Source organism: Ips typographus, linkage group LG6, assembly GCF_016097725.1.
Source record: "Ips typographus isolate SLU linkage group LG6, UJ_Ityp_2.0, whole genome shotgun sequence".
In the NCBI taxonomy this organism is placed as follows: domain Eukaryota; kingdom Metazoa; phylum Arthropoda; class Insecta; order Coleoptera; family Curculionidae; genus Ips; species Ips typographus.
In genome coordinates, this window is record NC_138427.1 from 5,772,939 (window position 1) to 5,795,767 (window position 22,829).

The window sequence follows — 22,829 nt, forward strand, 5'->3', positions numbered from 1 at the left end:
CAAAAAAAAGCGATATATTAGTAATTAAACTACTTTGTATTTACGAAGATTTTGACTTCTGAGTTGGTTTGTTTTAGAGATTTCAAATAATGGGAGTTTATGACCCTGACTAACATTATCTTCTGTTTAGATTCATCTTACAAGGTTGAATGCATTTTAAATGAATTCAATGCACTTACTTTAGAGGATCTATATTCTTAAGTTTTCATCAAAATCCCTGCTCTTTGAAGTGTGTATTGGGTCTTGTCTGCAGTGTTCCATGGCTACTTAAAATTGGTGTTCTTGCCTTGAGTGTTATAATATCCTTAGCTCATGTGTCTCACTTTATAATATGATAAAAGAGCAACAAAGTACTGTCAGGGCCATTATCGACTTTTCGATTTTTTCTCGAACGATTTGTTTAATGCTAACGATTACTCGCGTTTTTTTATTGTCTCTGTCGCCGTCATTATTTTCTCGTTAGCTTTTTAAAGCTATAATCGGACCATCCTGATACACGAAACAATACGAGCTATTTATTTTCTATTAGCGAAGTTTCTTCACTGTGACCTTTGATTAATACAGTTTTTTCTTATAAGTAAAACACTCGAGCGTGATGGTTTCTAAGGGCAGCAGCCATACAAAAACGGACAATAAATATCGTTGTTTTCGTCGACCGGTTTCCAGGATCCAAGTTCAACAAACACATCAATATATTACGAATTATTGGCCTTCGAGCGCTGCAACACTATTGAGCAGTATTTCACGTGAATGCAGAGAAATAAAAGCAGGAAACAAAGCGATTTGCTGCAGAAGCGTAAAAAATAAAACGGCTTTATAGGTCCAAAACCGCTTGTTGTGTCTGGGTCGAGGTTTGGTCGGGCGTTAATTTACGAGCCCGAAACGTTTCGGCCAAAACGGCTCAACATCAACAAACTCTTTTAAGGGTTTCCGTTCGGAAAACAAATTGTTATTCATTATCGAACGATTTGTTTTTTCGTGGGTTTTTAATGATCATTCAGTCTTGGATTGTTGGCTTTCCGATGCTGCCATTAGTTCGCATCGTTGCTCAGCTTTGTCTCGGACTAAGTGAATTTTTTTTTCGTATTGACCAAAAATAGCGTTTCATTATTCAGAGTTTTTCCAAAATGTTTTTCTGGTTTTGGGTATCATTTAAGTGTTATGGAAAGGTTTTTCTTCTTATTTACTACGGTAGTACTTTTTGGAAATTGTCATATAGTTTCTGGCGTTTGTCAGATGGTTTCTGGCAATTGTAATATTTGATCTAAGTAATTGATGCTATTTGTAGCTTCTTCTACTTTTTAGTGCAAAATTCCATTTTCCCAACAAACTTTTTTGTATTGTTGGGACAGAAGACCCAATTAGCAAAGAAATCCTTCATGATCAGTTTTGTTTCTAGATTAAAAACATTAAAATTTTCAATATTTGAAGAGTTAATATAAGCACATAATAGCAGGTAAACGGTTGAAGATAAAGTTAAGTAACAGTTTTTATCTTACTTTTTTGAGCAATATGCTACTTGTGTATGTTATGATATGTTAATAAAATTATAAAATTTTAGGTTCAAACCTCCTTTTGAAATCATTTTTACTTTACTGCTCTAAATACAACGGACGTCATGTCTTAAATGCTCACCAGGTACATAGCTACGTTATTGACACTTGCAAAAAACTATCTAGCAATGCCATTTATCTGGAATCGACTAAAACTATCGAACAATTATCAAAAACTATCTGACATTCTCATAAACTATGTGACAATTGTCAGAAACTATCTGGCAACGCCAGGAACTATGTGACATTGCCAGAAGCAATCTGAAGTTACCAGAAACAATCTGACAATTTCCAGAAACTCTCTGGCAATGCTAGAAATTATCTGGAAAGGGCAAGAAACTATCTGACTTTGCCAGAAACTCTGTCTGTCAGTCAGAAGCATTCTGGCACCTGCCAGAAACAATCATCGGACCACAGATAGTTTCTGGCAATGTCAGGTTACTTCTCACCACCAGATAATTTCAAACCTCTTTTTGGGTTAGGTTAGTTGTTTTAAATAAAATGTTAGGTACCAGAATCTATCTGGTCCTGTCAGAAGCAATCTGACATAGCTATCTGGCGCCACCTGAAGCAATCGAGAAATGCCAGAAACTATCTTTTTCAGAATATCTTTAATTGTGCTAGAAAGTATCTGGCCAAGCCAGAAAAAATGTAGGTACATTACCCCCCAGAGCCACCGTATTTTACTAATTTTATTCTTTTTACTGTTGCAAAAATAATTTATTTTTTAGATTTCTCACAGATATGGAATCAAAATTATGTCTATAATATCAGCGATCAGTAGAGAGAACCATTGCATTTAGTTGTTTCTAACAAAGCTGGAAGAGAACTTCATAATCGTTTAAGTCAGTTTCTGGAACATATGTGACGTAATTTGACAGTTACATGACCACTTTAAGACGTTTGGCTACATCTTTGTTGGACATAATGCTTTATACTAGCTCTCTCTCTTGTCGACTTTGAATTTTTAATCCCTCTAACGCCTAGTGACTTAACTTTTAAAAAACTATGATAGTATAACTGGATCTTAGAGAATAGTTAACATGGAGGTTTTCCTTGCAGATTGCATGTCATACACAAAAATCACAATTTCAAACTCATCTCTTTTACGGTTTTTTAGATTTTCTTAGAAACATGATGTCCTATATAGGTTTTATGAATTCGACTTTATATGGAGCCAAAATGTAAGTCACTTCATAAGTGCAAACCAATTTCGAGGTAGTAAAATAGACAGATACAAAGTGAACATAATTATCAATTACAATCAAATGCTATTAGACTAATTTACAATAACACTTTTGTTTGTAAACTAACTTTTCCATATCATTAGCTGTTACGTTCAGTTTGTTTTTCTGCGCAAATCAAAGATAAACAGCCGTCATCACTTTCGATTAAACTTAACACTGCACTGACCTATTTCGATAATTGGCGGATGCTAAAAAAGTGACACATCCTTGACCCCTTTGCAAAATGCATTTAGGCGATTGGATCTTCCTGTGTTTGCCATTTGTGTTAAGGCCGCGCTGGATGGTCGAAATTGGCAATAAGTATTTCATTATTGCTAGGCAGAGGCCGTTAGGGCCCTCATGTTGGAAATTTATCGCAAATCCTCGGAGAAAAAATGTCTCAATTTTCCTATTACTGACGACAATAAAACCGCTCTTAATAGCTATTAAAGACTCGGTCAGCAGAAAAGAAGAAGAGCTTGCCAAACGCAGGCCTGCAATAATTTCCAAAATAACTGAGACGTTTCGGATTCCTTATCTTTTCCACGAAGGGATCCTGGAAAACAATTATTGAGTAAATGACCAGAAATTCTTGAATACACAACGATGTAGTTAGTCATGACTCACCAATTTTGTACCATTTAAAAGTGTAAAACACTCCCATCTAATATTATCTGCTAACATATCGTATGTAATTCTAATAGTGTTTGCATGAATCGGTGATTAGACGCCCACGTGTCGTTAATGTTTTTTGCTAACCAAGCTCTTATAGTAACTCTTATCTGCAGCCAAATAATTGCCATTTATTGGTTTATTTTTAGTTAAATTACTTTATGAAATGCAGATCTAATTATTGCTATTTGTTAGGAGTACAAGGTCGTTTAGTACGTTTTAACTAGACTTTCGATTTCGTTCAGAGGAAACCTGTAATGATCCCAACTAGTAAACAATGTTCATTACTGTCATTAATAAAAACAAATTCGGTTACGAAGCACGTTTTTTTAAGACATAATCACTACTTGGATTCCTAACCTGAAAAATCAGAAAACTTTATTGGAGTACTTAATGATATTTCCAAAATTGTAAGCAAACAAAAACCTGCAGACAATAATGGAAATGAAAAAAATGATGATTAAAATAGCTGGCTAAGCAGGAGAACCAAATGAACAAAATGAAAAAACTTGACCATTTCAAAGCCTAACTATTCTAATAATAAGCTTTGAGGTTATGCAAAAGCAAATGAATGTCCGTTTTGCCAGCAAACATTTTAAGAATGCAAGGAACTGTTTTAAGTTACATTTACTTAGATAAATTAAATTTTACTGTTTTATATCTTTGCCACATCGTATATAAAGTGTGTCCCACGATCGATATAAGAAAACTCCTTTTTGTTTCAAAGTTTTGATAATATAGTAAAGTCAGCATGCATGATGTCTTTCGTCGTGGAACACCCTGTATTATTTTTTTTTTGTGTTTTATAGTGTAGGTTCTACAGGGTAAGAAGGTGTTATTTGTAGAACTAATATTAAAAATAACTAACTAGAATCATTCCACAATAGGAACTTTCGTTTGTAAGATGCTGTAAAAGTATACAAATTTAGAACAAGGATGTTGAAACTGTTATCAATGAGGAAAAGAATATTAATTGTTGAAGGAAATGCTCACAACAAGTAACGAAAAATTTTGACACTTTGACAGTTTGGAAAATGTGATACTTTGTATGTATGTCAAAATGATAGAAACGTATTTTTTAAAGGACATCTTTAGGTGTGACAAAGTGTTAACCTGCTGTTAGCAGCTGTAGTACTAACAAAGACTCCTCCTCTTTTTGTCAAATTATTCCACTCTGACAGGATTTACATATGTCACTTACGAAATTTGTCTTTATGTTTGTTGTGAGAATTGGATTGCAAATACCGCCAACAATATTTTAAGAAATCTTGAGTTTAGAAGAGAGATCTTGTCTTGTGACGATACGTTGGGAATACAAATGTAACGTGACATGAAGATTCTATATCAAAGCATTTTGTGTCTATTTTTCTAAGTAGTAGCCAGAGGAGCATGTCCAATTCGTGTTCATAAAGCAACTGAAAATAAATCATTTATTCTAATAATACTGGAAGAAGTACTGCGTTCATATAATTAATAGAAAATATTGAAACCTTCAGAACAAGATTCTTCTGGTCGTCTGATATTGAAATGTCAGTTTCACAACAGAATGTTGTGTGTGAAGAAAAAACTGAAACCTTGCATCAGATTACAACGTAATACCACAAAAAATGTAAACAAAGCGGTACTTTCAATTACCTAGATAGTCGTGACGAATACAGTACAATTAAGTGCGCCAGTCCCATGAGTTTTCGAAGGTTGTACTTTACTACGTAGTAACCTTGACAGTGAACCTTGACAAGTTGCGCAGAGTGCGTTGATAGAATCAACGATCTCACTTCCATGTGAATTTTGTAAGTTGGTTTAAGGACTTAAGGCAAATCGGAAAAAAAAAACGATTGAATAACTTGGAAAACCTGAACATGAAACGTTCTGCATGGGCAATGTCAATACAAAAAGATCTTCCGTAGCGGTCACATACACACAAGTGGAAGGAAGATCACTTAAACAATGGGGACCTGAAAACCGGACCCAGGTCCCCAGTCAATATTTGGTACCCATTAATTGCATAAGCTCGTTATTATTCCGTAGATGTGCAGGAACTGGTTTTCGGTTACCTAATCCGCTCACCCTATACGAACAACAAGAAGAAAAAAACCGAACGAAGTTTGACCAGATGATGATGATGGCGAAATTCAAGGTTAACAACTACGCGAACCGTGCGATTTTTGTTTGGTCAGGATGCTCCACTGCCTTCCATTTCATTATCGTCATAGAGAACTCCTTGTGTCGTTTCAAGGCTAAATCATTCGATTTAATGGGAATAAAACGGAGATTCGGATAGTGCCAATTGAAATATAAACTGGAGTAGCAGGATCATTAAAAGTCTTTTTTTAGATTCAAAGATATTTTTATATTACAAACGCTTAAAACAAGGTGCGTTGACAACATGGCGATAGTGGTATTGAAAAATCGTAAATAAACATTAACGAACTAGTTTTTGCGCAGCATTTGTTAAATCGTATTTGCTCGGTAAACAATATGTCTGGCGCCAATATAAAAACCGTTCTAGTTTAATACGAATGAGTCAATTTTTAATTTACTAGTCCAAATAAAGAATTCATGAAGGAATTAGGTTACTGGGTACAGAACGGCTCTTAGAAGTAATCAATTTATTAACATACAATACTCATCGTCAGGAACTTGAAAACTGATGAGAATTGCTATGCTCGGAAGCGTTCAACCTTATTCAAGGTTGCGTATATTTGCTAACTGAATTCATAACATTTATATGGGAAATGAAACTATTTTTAGACGGTTAGTGGTATTTTTGCCCGCCATTGTTATATAATATGTTTTCGCAAACTCATAACAACTGTGTTCCTTACTCTCATGTCTGCAATTAACAATCCTTAGTACTTTCACTACTTGCTATACTTTGGAGTAAGTGCTTTGTCTTGTACTGTTTGTCTTCATTTACATTTCTGTTTTATTACACTTTGTTTTTAAATGTTGTGTGTATTGTTATTCATGATACTAGTTTGGTAAATACTGTTTGAACGCGTAATTTGCAATGCAAAACAGGCAGACGAATTTCCAAGGTACATCTGCTATAAGTTGAGTTTGGTTGAAGAGGCTAAAAATTAATGAATGCTGCTGATCCGTGTTGTTATTATGAAAGTTGAAAAGAAAAGTTTTAAGAATGATATTCAACATAACTATATGAAAATCTTAATGGGCTTTGAAAGTGAGAATTTAGGTAATTTAAATTAGGTAAAGCATGGCAAAATTAGACAAGACTAGAATGTAACCAAAGAACTTTACATGCTCTATTTTTTACTGAAAAGATGATAAATACAGTGAACTTCTCATTAGCTTGTTGGCTTACAACTGTGTAGGGTAAAAGGGTTATTGCATAGATAAAAATATTGTTTACTAACAGTAGGTAATATTGTTTACTAACAGTACAGAATACAGTAAATTGTTAGATCCTTTTTCATAATAGTGCTTAGGTTTTTCTCGCTGGGCTGAACTATACGAGATACATATGTCACAATTATTCCTTCATTCTCCTTTACATTGCTAAGAAATCGTGCAATCTCCTTATTGTACGAAGTGATATAAATTAGGCAGTTTAGGGGTCAAAATGGACTGGTATCAGATTTGCTTCCTTACAAATTAGGAAATGATCTTTCCGCTGAGATACTGATTTTTCCGAGGATTTTTCGTTTTGGTGCTTGCACTCTAGCCTTTTACCTTATTTCTAGTCTTCTTGGCCCATTTTTAATTGTAAATGTAATCTGTGAAGAACAGATATCTTTTCTTCATAACAATCAAATTAGCTTCTGGCAATTTCGTTAAAACATCCCTCAAATTCCTTAAATGTCTTTCAGTGTCTCTTCCTGGAATAACACTGTTATCTACAAGGACAACAACAAAACGCATTTATTTTAAAATTGTCGTGTTTCAAGTTTTGAATGTTTTCTTGTTTTCTCATTCACTTCAAATTACATGTATTCCATTTTAAGTAAATTTGTAATATCACTATTTAATTGACCAAACTGCTCTTCAATTCTAGACCAAGGGTACATCACTCGAATCTTTGTTTACAGTTTCTATGCAGTCAGCACACAGTGTAATTTGATCAATACTAGATTCTAAATTTTCTCAATATGCAAATGGGGATTTTCTTTCTGTGGGAACAGCCATTATACAAGGTGTCCTGAGTTGCACTTGAGTAATTTTAACAGCGTATTTTACATCAAAAAAATAATGCTAGTTTGCTATATAAACTTTAGTCGAAAAATCCTTCGTTAGGGAAATACAGAGTGTTAAAAAGGTATTTAGCCTTAAAAAAGCTCTTTTTGGTTTTTTATTAAAAGTTTATGTTTATTAGCTTGGTGATCAATCAACATTGGGAAATCAAGATCAGATAATAAAAAGTACATTGTTAATTTGATCTTTTAAATAATTTTTATGCAAACTAAAGTCCAGAATTTATAAGTAATGTAACGAATTTGACAGAATCTGAACTGTTATAATTTTATATTAGAAATTTTTATTTGTTAAAGTGAGAAACAGTTTCTTTTCCTCTTTACAAGTTCTGTAAAATTATTAAAAATAAACAGGTTAAACTTTGTACAGTTACATGATTACTCATAATCACTACACTACACTACATAAAACACTACTTAATATCTGACTTGAAATTGGAACTTTTTGTTTGTTTGTGAGTGAATGTTAATATGTATATTAACATCAATCCAGTTAAATGTAAAAACACTTTACTTTTTGATCGGTGAACCTAATATTCAAAGTGTCTGGGAGTTGTATTTTCGGACTATTGCCTGATGTTTCATTACAATTTTACTATTAAGTTCAATGGTAGTAAATATGAATTTGTGTTGGTCGTTAACTGTATATTATGTATTTTCCTCCAGAACGCTTCTTCTCTACTTTCTTTAACAAAACGTGAGTAAAACAGCAATTACCAACATGTTTATTTAACATTTATTCTGACAAATTATCATTTCAAGTTTGCGTTCATACGAGAACATACCTTGTTCCCCATGAAGCTCAGACTTAGAAGTAGTGGATGGCATAATAGAAAATTGATAAACAGCTCAGACAAGCAAACAGGTGTTTCATCTTCAATTAGGAGTTATTATCAGGTAGTCTGGACAGAAGTAACTTCTTTAGTCGAAGAGCAACAATAAGCGCATTCGATGCAATCCTAAAGGTTCCACTCTTAAAATTGTATTTTTTTATTTGCCCAAGCTATTATCTACGAATGCGGGTTTGCATAACTTGAACAAACACGCTTAAGTTTGCTTTCAGTCCTTAAGAGAAATGTCTGTTTGATTTACCTGAGCCTTGAAACATCAGCAACAAGGTGTAACACGAAGTACACTCAACGTTTGAGTTGTTTGCGTTGTCGGTTGAGATAGGTTATTATCTGAACGTTAATTGAAAAAAGCGTAAGGAAATTCACACCGTGCACAAAATAACTCCCTCGAAAGAAAAAGTTAATTAAGGCGACCAAGTGTACAATTCCATTGTCTGCGACCGGGTTCTTCAATGCAAAATAATGCAAGCAAATCGGAATGGTAACACCAGTCTCGGTAAAGAGCGGTCGTTTCAGCTGCAGGGTTTTATACAAACGAGTAATTCAATATACCGAGAACAATATATCGTTAGTAATAAAACGGGAACTAAATACTTGATAAGTAGTGGCATAAATAGTATGAAGGCGGGTGGAATTATTTGCATTTAAAACTGCAGAACATTGACCTCTTTCGTGGTGATAAGGAACTGAAACTGCCAACTGTTCCGTGAATTAATAACCGCTTATCAACTTTCATTGATAACTATTACATTGTTATATGTAATCGTTCCGATTAGAACTATTATGGTTAACGAGGTCTCCGTATCGCAAATAAAAAATCTCATTTCTTCGTGACTGTGCTATTAAATCTACCCTCAAAGTGAATAAGTAATTTTTACAGACAATTTCAAATAGAAGGCTTGTAATACTGTAATCAGAGTTTACAAGTAAAAAAATTTACTTTTAGATAAACTATAAAGAGGAAACAACTACAGAGAGCGACATTCTTATCGTCTAGTTCTAATAGATTCAAGTGTAGAGGGTTGCAGTAGTAATATTTATCTGAAGGGCTATTAGGAATCTAAATGTGCCCAAGTTCCTTCGCCATCTCTTTTATGGCTGCAATGTCTGCACTGCGACATTCTTTTAAACATACGATCAATTTGTAGACGACTCCGCTAATGGAATACATAAATCTACCGTATCTATATTATTAGTACCTAAGGCAGTTTACGTTTTGAATAAGAAATCAGTCGATTAGTTTCAGTGTTATTATATGACGGCAATAAGTGAGCATGCTTAAGGAGTATGAATTTAGTCGTATAATTGATTCCAATTTTAGTATTTTTAAACTGTAACCATTTTTGTCGACCATAATTGTCGTAAATTGACCTTATTAATTTGTATTCGCATAAAAGGAAGAACAAATATTTGCCAACGGTTTTAATAGATTGTCATTTACGGCTAACTTAATAATAAAACAAATTAGTTCCACTTATGGATATTCATGTTCGCTTAATTATGTAAGTATGTGTATCTGTTGAGAATATTTTAACGTGGTAATTAGAGCACGGAGAGCAGATTATTATTAGGATGCTATAGGCTGGATTTACACAGTACAACATAACATAGGTAGAGAGAAAATACCTAATTTTTGATTCAATGATCCAACAAACATACAAAGCAAGTATTTAGTTTTTGCTGAAAACTTGTTCTATAAAAACTGCCTAATATCAATTAATATTCTAATTTACAAACTTCCAATTTTATAGCACCCGCACAACAGGTTTGTTTAGTTATTCTAGAAAATAACTTAGATTTTTTTGGGCCATTTATTTGGTATTTATTGTTGGTAAAGTTAGTTCGATCGACTAAAATAGTCGTTTATTTTATTTGAGAATATAAGGTCAATTAAATGACAAATGTATTAAAGAATATTGTGTCACAATCATAGCCAATTTACATATTGTTTGAAAAAATGTAAAAATTTCCAACACTAAAGCAGTTTTAACATTAATATTTTATTATTTAGTTATTACAAAGTTGTAAAACAGTGTTGTTTTTTTTTTTGGTAAAATGCAGCCTTTGGCTTGGTTTACATACTATAAAACAATAAAGAAAGTATCCTAGAAACTGAAAAAACCGAAATATACATGGTGTTCCATTTAAAATTGGGTTAGGTTGGGGACTTGGGTTGACTTATCAATGCTACACCTGTAACAGACCAAAAAATATAAAGTTAGAAGTTAGTTTGGTTTTTCAGACCTTTTGAGAAGTCATGTTACTTTTTAGCCACCGTGTAGTATCTTATTGCATTATTTACCGCCATTTTCATTGTCGATTATAAGCTGAATTTAAACCAAGTTTAGGTTAAGTGTGGTTCATACTGTCATTTTGTTCATCCCTGTTGTTACAGTCTGAACCACCCTTAACTTTTTTACATCATACCCTAACCTCAACAATGATGTGAAAAATAATGAAATGCCAAAATCGACACTGAAATTAGTATTCAAGATGTCAGGATATTACAGGCGTTGATTGTGTTTTAAAAAGTAGACCTGGTTTGCTATACATCTTTGAGATTTTAGTTAAGAATTTGCATAATCATCAGATTATTGCTTCGAAACGAAACATGTGACTTAAAACATAAATATAAAATTTAAAAAGAGACAAAGTAAAAAAATAAACACATATAAACATGAAACTGTATCTCTAACCGTTTTCAAGATCCAAATAGTGTCCTTCCATATCCTGGACACACTGTATGTATAGTTATTTCAAATGAAAAACAATGGTGCATTCTTTATAAAATAATTTTTGCAAAATGCAGTAGTTGGATTGGTTTTGAAATTATAAAGCAATAAATTAGCAACTAAATTATTATTACTTATGATCCACAGTAGATAACTAAATTCAGCTTTAATGCTTTTTGGAAAAAAAATTTGTTTTTAGTTTTTTTCTCACATCTAAAAAAATTGTGTTCCATTTAAAATTTCCAACTTGCAGATTTTGAGTTAATTTACCAATGCTGCATCTGTAACAGACCATCTTACTTTGTAATCCTCTCTATATTTAGTGTGCATAGTGTGCTTATAGCATTTCGTAATTTTTTGAATTTTAGTTGATAATTTGCTGATGATAATTGCTTCGAAACGAAACCTAATGTGATATGCTACACTATGTATAATTTAAACTTAGTCTTGTATATTTAAAATTTGATGTTTGTAAGGCCCAAATAGGCAGGAACCTTACTGGTATTTTAACATTTTCACGCATATTTAGAATCAGTTCTACTCTATTTTGATGTGTACATATTTATTGGCTATTGCTAGCGTTTGCTTTGGAGATACCCTGTATATCCTGTTTTTTACTGCAAGAATATTCTGTAGAAATTGTCTTTAGTCAAGTAAAAAATGTGCCAATTTCGAGCTTCTTAAGCTTTAGTAACTATAAGACCTATATGTGACTATATGTCCAATTAATAGATGAAATTATGTTAGGTTAGGTTAGGTAATATTGCTTGATCTAATTTTTGACTACTACAAAACTGTAAACAGTAATTCAAAAGAAAAATGGAAAAGTTCGAAAATTATTAAATCACAAACAATCTCTAATGTAAATTGAAACCAACACTATTTGTACATGTTATATAAACAAAATTTATGCTAAAAGGGTAAAATATCATAATAATCATCCCAATAACTTAATTAATATATTGATATATTGTTATCAGTTCATGCCTGTGTAATTGTTTTAATGCACTGCAGTGCTGCATTATAAGCAAATCATTTAGGTTAAAACCCTAGTAAAATAATGGCTAATAAATTAATTTTGTGTAAACAATAATTATCCAGGTATTTTTAGTTCACAAACATCTGAGTTATGTCAACCAACAAAATTTCGGTCCGCCACTGTTCCATCCAGAGCGCATCGCTCGATCATAAATAATAAAGTAACTTAAGCCGAAAGTTTAGTTGGAAACCTGAAATTCACTTAGGTATATTTGTGGGTGGTATAATTATTAAATTTTGAACGACCTTAGCTGACCTTGCCGCCTGAATGTATCCTGCGGGAAACTCGAAGTTTGTTCCCAGAATTTGGAATCCTCCCAGGACAAATATGCAACGAGTTCCGTCGGGAAACTGTGGAATTTCAAATCAGCGGCGCAACTAGCAAAAAATCGCCTCGTTATGCTAATATTACGGGGAGGCATTCCTTAAACTTATAATCGCCAGGGAACAATTCGAATTTCTTCGCACTTAAACCCTTAGAAAATTACCATTTTGCTTGGAGGTCCTGCATCGTCAAGTTGCCACGTGAAACTGAATCGATAAACAGCTTTGGTTTGGGTTCTTTGGAACTTATTAGAGAATACAATAATCCTGAAAACAAGCTAGAACAGTGTTCCCTCTAAGTTTAACTGATTTAACTGAAAATTATACATACCGCCCGGATCTGAAACTTGTTGGTGGAAAGATCGATCAACAAACTTTAGAGTTTCATAGTTTGTAACTTTTGTAGTTGCTAGTGATAATCATGTTGTGCGACGGTGTATTACAATGTTGTTCCTTTCCAAATTCGTCTGGTTCTCAGGCAAACTTCCTTCGGTATAAAGTTTCGTTTTGAAATGACATTAATTTAATATTGTAGTTGAACAAAACTCTCCCGGAGCGAAAGTTGACGTTTAATATCGTCTCAAACCAGCACTCATACAAGTTGGATCGAAAATAGAGAAACGTGAGCCATTTTTAGCTACCATTTCTCTTGCTTTAATAATAAACAGAAGTTTATACTTAGCAGCATCCTACGTGTTTACTGGCATGTATGATATCATGTTTATCGTGGACGTCTAATTCTGAATATTAACAATGGAAATTCATAATTCATCAGAATAAAATTTTATCACAAAATTGGGTGGGTTTGGGTTGATACATATGTGTGCGATATAAGGCTTTAATTTTAAAATTTGCATCCGAGTAGGTTTAAATAGCGAAAGGAGGACGTGTATAAAGTGTTTTATCTTAAAAAATGTTACGTCCACCTACGTTCTACATAAGGAAACTAATTTGAAGTAATCTAACCTGAACGGGTCTTGACCTTTTAGGTTTAGTTTCCTCAATTATTGTTGATTGCCTAAAGGTTTTTTGTTACACTAATGTTTGTTTTTTAGTAATTACTTATGGTTTTGGTTCAATCTGGTTAGTAAAAAGTAAGTTATCGCAACCAACTAATAACGCTTTGTTTTCTGTTTGTTAATTTTAGTTACTCGCATTACTGCCAAGAACCTTTTTTCATAAACATGTTTATTAACTCGGTTTGTATAACAATGTGACATGATTTATTATGGTTAGATATTTTGTGTTGTTTTGATGATTTTTAGAATAAAAAATTCATATTTTTGGCTATTAACTAGATAACATCGGTTAATTTAATGCCAATTCAAGTGGAACTTTACCTTGACTACTGTTTTCATCGGTAATATTTATTCAGCTGAGAAGGTTAAAATATACAGAATTAGCGAGATGAAACCTGCTCAGAAGATACTAAAAGAGAATTCAGAACTTAAAATTGTAAAGTTTGACAGCTTTAACTGGTGGCTGTGTTCGTTTCTATTGGAAATGTGAACTCTAGCGATGGTTTTACCTGTTCCTATAGGTTACCTTGTGCTTTCTTACATTAAACCTTTTGGTAAATATATAAATTGATTTCAGCTTTACAAATAAATAGAAAACCACAAACGGTTTGAAATTTTCGCTATCTCATCAGTATTAGAGATATTATAAAAATAATGTAGTTACAAGAGAAGGTAAGACTCTGATATTGTGCTATTTTATGTACGGAACATTTGTTCTTTACTTGTCAGAAAATGCAAAATGTAACTTTCCAAAATAGAATCTATGGTTTAGCATTTTTCTCGGCATTTTCCTTATGTTATGTTTTTGTATATAATTAAATTTAGCAGCAAAACTCGCCAGAATTTGACATTCTACATTTTATCCAATCTCCTAAATAATCGTAATTTTCTAGTTTGGCAAATGTGTTAATAATAATATCCACCTTCATACAAATTCTAAGAGATTTTATGTGTCAAATTTTTGCTGTAGAGTAGTTACATTAATTTGTGATTTAGGAACATTTAAACATTTCTACATATTTTGCCAAGTTTGTATAGGTGATGTGAGATTGATAATTTCGATTTATAATGACCGATATCTGTTCCTTGTCCAGTTTTTTGTGTATAACCTTAATTCAAATTAAATTTAAAAAATTTGTTTAATTTATCTGTTTTCTTCAAATGTTTATTCCACCTGTCATCTGCATCTTTTTTGAAGCATTTTGTACTATTGCACCTTTTTATGTTATGGCACTAACTTTCCAAACAAAGTGGACAAATTCGAAGTCAAATTATTCACAATTCAAAATATTTACTTTCAAATTTGTTTTTAGTTTGTTTTATTTATGTATTGCTTTTTTTGCCTATTTAGGACTCAAGTCCGGTTGTACCGGGTGGACAAATTTTGATGTTCTTAAAGTAAATCTCAAAAACTATAAGAGATCAGAAAACTGATACCCGAGCTAATACTCCAGGCTCGGTGTTTGTGCCTATTAAAAAATATTTTTAATTTTGTTATTATTATCTTTTTAAGTAGATTTTAATAACATAGTTAAAATTTTTATTAAGTTTTTTGACTTATCACTTCTGTAATCACAGAGTTGTATTTTTTTATAAAAAAAATGTAAAAAGAAATCATCTTATGGTTTTCAAGATGTCTTATAAAAACATAAAATTTGGTATCATTTTTTGTATTTCATTTTCTAGCGATATAAATATTTAACACAGTTGACATTAATTTGTTTTGTGTTGTTGTACTCGAAATTCGAGAGTGTAAGACAGTGGTTGTTCGTATATTTCTCTATAAATTCAAAACTGTAACAAAAAAGGTTTAGAAAATGCAAGTTCAAACTTTAACTAAGTTTAAACCAACCTGGCATAAGGATAAGTAATAAATAGTTATTTTCTCAGGTTTTGACAGTGGATGGTTACAGGGCGTTGAAACACAGATTAAAAAATTGAAAACCTATAATTACTGACACTTTTTATCTTTATAATATCTCTGCTATTTTCCCCACAACATTTACGAACCAGAAAAGTAATGTTTTGTTAACGCAAGTTAACGTTGACAGCCATTTCTGCCGCGTGCATCAAAAACGTGAAAAAATAATTCCGCTATAAAATTTTGTTCAAATTTGTTCATCATTATCAACATTTACATTAGACAAGTTAATCATGTTTCCAAAGAAAGGTTCATATATTTAACGCAGAAATATGTGGTAGAGATTTGTACAGACATTCTACAAACACACTGTATAAGGAAAAGTTAACAAAACTAGCGTGAAGAACGTCAGTGTTGTGAATTCTTTCAGAATGTTTATTTATTACAGTTTCATTAATCTTCTATAGTTCCCATCAAAAAAGTCCAAGTGGTAAGTGGTGGGGTAACATAAAAAATTAGGGATTGACCCTGTAAATAATTGGTATTGGTGTTACATTACAAAACCAAAGTAATAAAACCTAAAATGTAATGCATAAACTTCTTCAATCAACTTCAATCTTCTTGATTTAATTTTAGATAATTTTTTAGAACTAATCAACAGAGATTGCGTGTAAATTCTAATTTACATCCAACGTAACTCTTATAGAATAAAAAATGTTGATCTCGTAATGGTAAATTTTAATAACGTGTTAATGGTGTCGGAAATTGCAGTGTTATAAAACAGGATGTGTTTTACGAAGTATGCTAGGCATTTATCAACTAATATCTTGCTGTTGCACTAATTGATTTAAAAATGGTAACTATGTATTACATATGTGGTTTAAATGTTATTTAAGGTGGCTGCAAGTCATTTTATGGCAACATTCAAGCCTCCATACAAGGAGCACATTAAATTTGCATTTTACAGCGCACGTCAATTAATTCTTGTTATCACAAATTAAACTATATACTATGTGCTTATATTCTAAGTATTATACCTCATTTACAAGTGAATTTTATTGTTACAGGATTGCTGGAGGTGCCAATGGAATCTTCACCCGTCGCTTAGACTTTAGTTCGTTCAACTCGCTTCCAAAGAATAAATTGAATTCCTATCAAATTAAGGTAAGAGAAGTATGTCTTTTGTTCAGTTTCAAACAATGAAGCCCGAGAAACCAACTTAATTAAAGGCGCGGTTGACTAGTGAATTATTAGAGTGTTCTGGTTTAATAAGGGCTGGCTTCATTCTGTATCACTTTTGAGTTGAAATGCCCAAGAGGCACTTATATTAAAACGCTGGATTAGCAGAAACGGTTTGTCCGGAGATTTTCCTTCTGTTGAGTTGCAGACGCCGTTTGACTTGATTTAGTTTACTCCGAAGTGTAGGATGTTGTCTATAAAGACCATTCGAGTAAATTGCCACGAATGAAGTGGCAGAATAAAAAAAGACCGAGCATTTTCGCAAGGTTACTATAGCTGGCAGCGCGCCATAAAAGTTTCATTTTGACGAGAACGAACAATAAAATGCTTTCTTTAGCGACTGGCTGTTACCCAAAAAAAACTATACCCTACAGTCTGGTAAGCAAAATGAAAATTGTTTATCTACTTTCACATGAGTCTGCAACTGGTAGCAAGTCGATCTCGACGACTCGCCCAGGTAATTGGTTGGCAAGTCGCGAGTATTCTCTATACACCGTTTAACTGTAAACAAGCCTGTCAGTATTAATTCTCCAGAGTTAATGTTAAGGATTGGTCATACCATATACGATATGGAAATAGACGTAACGAGAACGTACGAGTTATGGGAGCAAAGCGAAACATGTGTACGTCTGAAGCCCGGTTGTGATGGGACGCTTGTTACTTGCAAAATTAATGGCTTCACCGTGTATATATAAAAAAAACGTGAAGACTGAGAGAGAGAGCGAATCAACTCTAGTTACAGAAGCATTTGATGACTTCTTTATGATTTATTTGCACAAGACACTCAATAAATCATCGGAAAGTCATTCAGTTCCTTGAAATTCATTATTTTTAGTTTTTTGCTCTGCAACCAGGCAGTGATGTTTTTATCATTAATTAGGTGGGTTTGCTGTAATGGTGCTTTGCAAACAAGGATGTAATGTGCTTTTAATATATTCCTGATACTGTATTTTTAGCTTTTTATAAATGTACTTGAACAAAAGTTGATACAGAAAAGTTTTAGTTGTTTTCTAATCTGTGAATTGACATAATGAGTTTTAAGGCACTTTTGTGTCAATTACTTATTGATCAGTTCATTTCTAAACAATATTTAGTTTTATTAACGAAATTAAAATCAAGGAGACGCTTTTCCAATTTCCACCTAGTACTGGAACAAAAGATATTTATTAAATATATAATTTAGCGTATGTGATTTGTGTAATGTATAATATATTTTTTTTCGTTTTCGTTTCTGGCAATGCCAGTTAAAATCAACGAAGTTAGTTTTTCTGAGTCTATCTGACTTTAGCCCATCCATCAATCTATTTAGCCTTTCGTCTGTCCATCTTTGGACATAGGCCTCCCCCAGTCTTTTCCATTCCTCAGATCATCTTCCCACCTCATCTGGGGTCTTCCTCTGCTTCTTTTGTTATCCCAGGGTCTCCAGTTTAAAATACCACCAAGTTCCATTGGTCGTCTTTTTGTCTGGCATTGTGACCGGTAAACTTCCATTTTAACCTTGCTAACATCTAACATCTCTTACTTTCGTTTTAGTCCTTATCCACTTGTTTCTTCTTCTATCTATCCGTTTTATATGTAACATTTGCCTTTCTATCAATCTTTGTGCTTTTGTTACTTTATCCATGGAATTTAACCTATTTAGCTACGTAGTAATGTCGATGAATTTGTCGCAAATGGTCCAAAATTATATATCTATTTCCTTGATTCCTTCTAGATATTATCGTTTTTCGGATTTCGACTAGTTAACATTAGCATTTTCAATATTTGGATCTAATGTAATACTAGGCAAATGGTTGAAGATAGAGAGTAAAACGGTTTGAATGTTCCTATCTGAATTGTTTAAGATCTTATTTGATATTTTCAAAACTTCATATTTTGAGTAACATTTTTGGTTCAAACCTCATTTTTAAATCACTTTTAATTTCTAAATACAAGCGACGTCCTGTTTTAGGTGATCACCCTTTACATCGTAATGTTATTGACATTTTTTATTTTTTTTTACTATTTGACAATTGCGAGAAACTATCTGGCACTGCCAGAAACAGTATCTGGCTTACTACTACTGTACTGCAACTATCTGGCATTTCCGAGCTTTTTGACAACAATCAGAGCTACTGTAATAATATACAAGTACACATACAAGTGTGGAAATTTAAGAAAGAGAAAATTTTTTGTAATTTTACATATAAGTAAATATACATAAAGGTAAATATAGCAGGAATATGTTAACTATGCTGTCAATGTATCGCTTATTTTCTTAAAATATCTTATTTTGCGAAGCAAACCAAACAACTAGTAAATTTTAACTAATGAATTTTGATCACTTAACCGACTTAAATGATATAATTGACCATTTTAATTACCCAATACATTTTTTGTTGTATTATTAAAAATAATTTAAACTGGGCTATCATTGTAATAGTTTTTAAAAAAATTTAGTTTAGGGAGTACAACAGGCATTTAGGGAGATAACACTTGTCTAGATAGTCATGGTGATACAGCATTATGCAGGACAGCAACAGTGACTGTCCCGTTCTTTTCTCGTTTATAACTGCCACAAAAGACACTCCAACTCATGTTAAACGTAAGGCCCAATTTGCTTTTGGGCAAAACTTCGAAACAACCGTCGAAAATGTTTTGAATGCATAATTTTGCCGCCCTGAAAACTCTCTTCCTTTCGCCGGCGTTTCTTGCAGGTTGTGACAACTGAATGGGTCTCATAATTGTGACAAATGACGGTTTTAATGTCTCAGCAGTCTGATTACTTCATTGTTTTTGTAACCGAAGTACAGTCTGGGTCGGCCGAGTTAATTTAGGCTATGCCGCGCTTATTGCCCATTGTTTCCCTTTCGTTCGCAATTGCATTTTCGGACCTAATGAAAGTGCTAAGTGCCCGTTTCCCGTACACAGAAAAAAAAAACTAAAACTGGAACGTTTTCAGTTTCGTTGTTTAGTCTACCCGTCTTACAAACGCGAGTCCCTTTGGCCAAATTCTGCTAAAACAGAAGAATTTGGATTGTCTGGGTAATTCCATCATTTTAGGCACAATTTTCGCCTCGCTAAATTCCAATCATTTAGGAAAAAGCCCTCTTGAGCATCAAAGGTCCGGCCCTTGCTCCCATTAATCCCGAAAAGCGTTAACAAATACAAGAGATGCCATCAATTTGATTTCAGGCTTTGGATGGTTTTGTCAGCCATTGTTGCCAAACTCAAAAGAAATTAGTGTGCAATTTTCTGTGTCCTTGCACTTTCCCGGACTATCGACAAAACCACGAGTGCATTGAACCACTCGAACGTTCAAATCTCCCTAAATGTAATCACTGGAATAATTAAATTTGATAAGCACAAACTACTAGGCAACATGGCTAGCAAGAAACACTTCCTTCCAGTTGTTGCTAAGGGTAGCGGACCTACCCCAGGCTTTGAATGATTGGGGTTTTTTCCCCACTGAATTTATAATCCTCAGGACAGAGTTGCCAAGAGCGCTGTAAAAAAACGGCAACAGCTGGACCGACTAAAATATGGAAATTTATTGAGTTTGCTTTTTGTTGCGGATTGCTTGTCGAATGTTGCAAATGTTAGTTTTTTTGTTACTCACTGTCGTGCAACTAAGTTTTGCATGTTCAGGAGTCTGAGGAAAAAGTTTCTGTGCATATTTCCAAATTTGAGCTGTCGAATATTTTCAGGTTCTTGCAGTTGATGTATTACGATTTAAAACTTTTCACCCAACACAACTTGTTTGATTAGTTTATATATAAAAGTTGCTCGAAAAGTTGGCAACTTACAAAGGGTGAAAATTTATGGCATTTTAATTTTTTTTTTGTGCTACGTTATGTTTCGTTAATTGACTTGGATGTTTCTTAAGTTGGAAATTTATGAAGAAATAACCCAGTCGTTTCTATAGATATAAAATATAGAGAGAAAATTTTAATTTTAGAAGATTTCAAGAGAATGATGAAGAAAGGACTAATAAATGCACATCATAAGTAACATTACAGGCAATATTTGTGTTTCTTGGAGGAATCGCACTAAGTAAGTACTCTTTACTATTGTCGAAACCGATGCCAGTGACCTGAAACTATGTATAAAATTAGAAATAGTTGCCAATTTGAGGAATTCCACTGGAAGTAGTCTTTAAAGTTTCATGGGACCAAATTTGGCAGTTTGTAGAAGTTTTAAGATGTTGTAACAAGTTTTAACTATGAATAAGTTGAATATAACCTTCCTGACTTGAAAGAATCAGTGTTCAAATAATTCAACTTTAAAAATGGACTAATTGTAATTATAGTATTAGAACCACAGTCAATTTACGAGGTACTGAATTTAAAAATATCATTTTATAGAGCAAAAATTTGTTTAAAAAAAAGTTGTAGCAACGTAACGAAACACCTATAAAGCATGCAAGTAAAAAATTAGGCCACAAACTGAGAAAGGTTAACTATAGCAATAAATATAACCACTTCAAAAACAAAGCTGTAAAAGCCAAGGCCTATACGCAAATCTATAAACTAATGCACATTTGAATATTGAATTTCTAAATGCAATTAGCTTGGTTTCCACTAGCAGTTAAGATGTTTTTAAGGAAGGATTATGCATGATTCACCGTAAAAAATTCGCTTTTGGCCACAGGAAACCAAATTGATTAGAAACGAGGGTGGACAAATTATTTTCGGGTAACTGTGGTGTACCCTCCTTTTGTCCTTACCATAAAGAAGAGGTTCATTAGCATACTGAATTATTAAGAAGTGGCAATTAAGCGTTCTTTTTTATTCAAATAGGGTAGTCCTCATGCAAATTAATTATTCTTTAATGTATTGTACACGGTTCGTTAACAATGATTTATGTAAGTGATTCGAAACGTTTTTGGCATCGTAAATTTTGATTGATGTTGAAATAGGGTATCTTTTTTGATTTACATGCATAAAACTGTAAATGATAGTGGCGATTAGGAGCAGTTAAGAAAAAACATAAAATCGAATTATCTCAATACAGAAGCGTTTTTAGGTCGATAAATAAAACCGCAAATGTTTACAGACCACAGCGAAATTACTGATTCATGACCACGATCTTTGCAGTAAACACAATTAGAAACAGAAATTTTAATAACGCAGTAACTTGCGTCCTTGTTTTTATGCGTATATTGTTTGGAGTAAAAATTTTTTATTAAATTTTATATTGTTCTAAATTGTAAATTTGTGTGCTACTCGCTGCGTTAAAAATGGGTTATTACTGCGTCCAGACGCATTTATTACTTCCTCATTGTTTTTGCATGAATTGCTCTCCATTTAGTCATTAATATTTTATGTATTTAAAACGTACACTGCAATTTATTGCACACAAGCAAAGTATTAAAGTTTACCTTCACGTCAAATTTGGCTCAATGGAGTTGTAAACACAACTTACAGTGCAATTCCTCAAAGAAACACAGCTATTTGGCATTTTATACTTTCAGGTCACTGGAGAGTGATTTTTGACAGTTTTTTTTTTTTTTTATCCTCTGTTTAATGGCGTCACCAACTAGGGTATTTTGCCAGCTCGATACGAAAGAGGCTCAGATAGTCGGGCTTGTGCCCCTGAGCCCCAGATAGCTACTAAAAGTTCTAAAAAATCGCTTAAAGGCACAATCCGAGCAAAAGATGTAGTCCTTCCTCGTGGAAACTATAACCGTCACTGTCACATCCACGTGGTCTTCTCCTAGGTTTTCACCCTTTCCGCCTTTTGGAAGTGCACCGCACAAGACAATTCCCCGTAGACTTTTAGGAATCGACTTTTCCACCCAGAGCTCCCACCATCTCCACTCGACCGGCTGCGGAGTTCGGTCGTCAACTTCAAATTTCTCAGAACACCGTTTCAAGAAACGTGGTTTCTTAGCGACACAAAATGGCGCCCACGAAACAGACGTGCGATACGTTTCAAGTTGAAAATCGAACTGATTTTTGACAGTTATGAGAGCTCTCACGTGACGTCAGAACTGTCACATTTGAAGACAACCGTCACGTGACGCAAGTAAGGTATTAAAGTGTTCCTTAACGTTCCATCTGTCAAATTTGACTTAATGGAGTTGTAAACACAACTTACAGTGCAATTCCTCAAAGAAACACAG

The 22,829-nt window shown here is 33.3% G+C and overlaps 1 protein-coding gene and 1 long non-coding RNA gene across 6 annotated transcripts in view; one reads left to right on the forward strand and one right to left on the reverse strand.

Moving 5' to 3' along the window:
* heca (hdc homolog, cell cycle regulator) overlaps positions 1 to 22,829 on the forward strand; it is a 114,555-nt gene that overhangs the window by 25,892 nt on the left and 65,834 nt on the right. The window contains exon 4 of the mRNA XM_081983011.1: positions 16,555 to 16,651. Coding sequence (XP_081839137.1) covers positions 16,555 to 16,651 — 97 coding nt within the window. The remainder of the gene's footprint in view (positions 1 to 16,554; positions 16,652 to 22,829) is intronic.
* LOC145731300 (uncharacterized) lies at positions 12,191 to 13,079 on the reverse strand. Of its 5 annotated transcripts, none has more exons than XR_014178782.1 (4): positions 12,939 to 13,079; positions 12,772 to 12,885; positions 12,530 to 12,661; positions 12,191 to 12,474 (listed from the first exon to the last, which is right to left on the reverse strand). It is a non-coding gene; the product is annotated as an uncharacterized LOC145731300 (long non-coding RNA). The 5 variants fall into 5 exon arrangements; XR_014178783.1 differs by having other exon boundaries at positions 12,530 to 12,713; XR_014178786.1 differs by having other exon boundaries at positions 12,772 to 12,874; positions 12,939 to 13,077.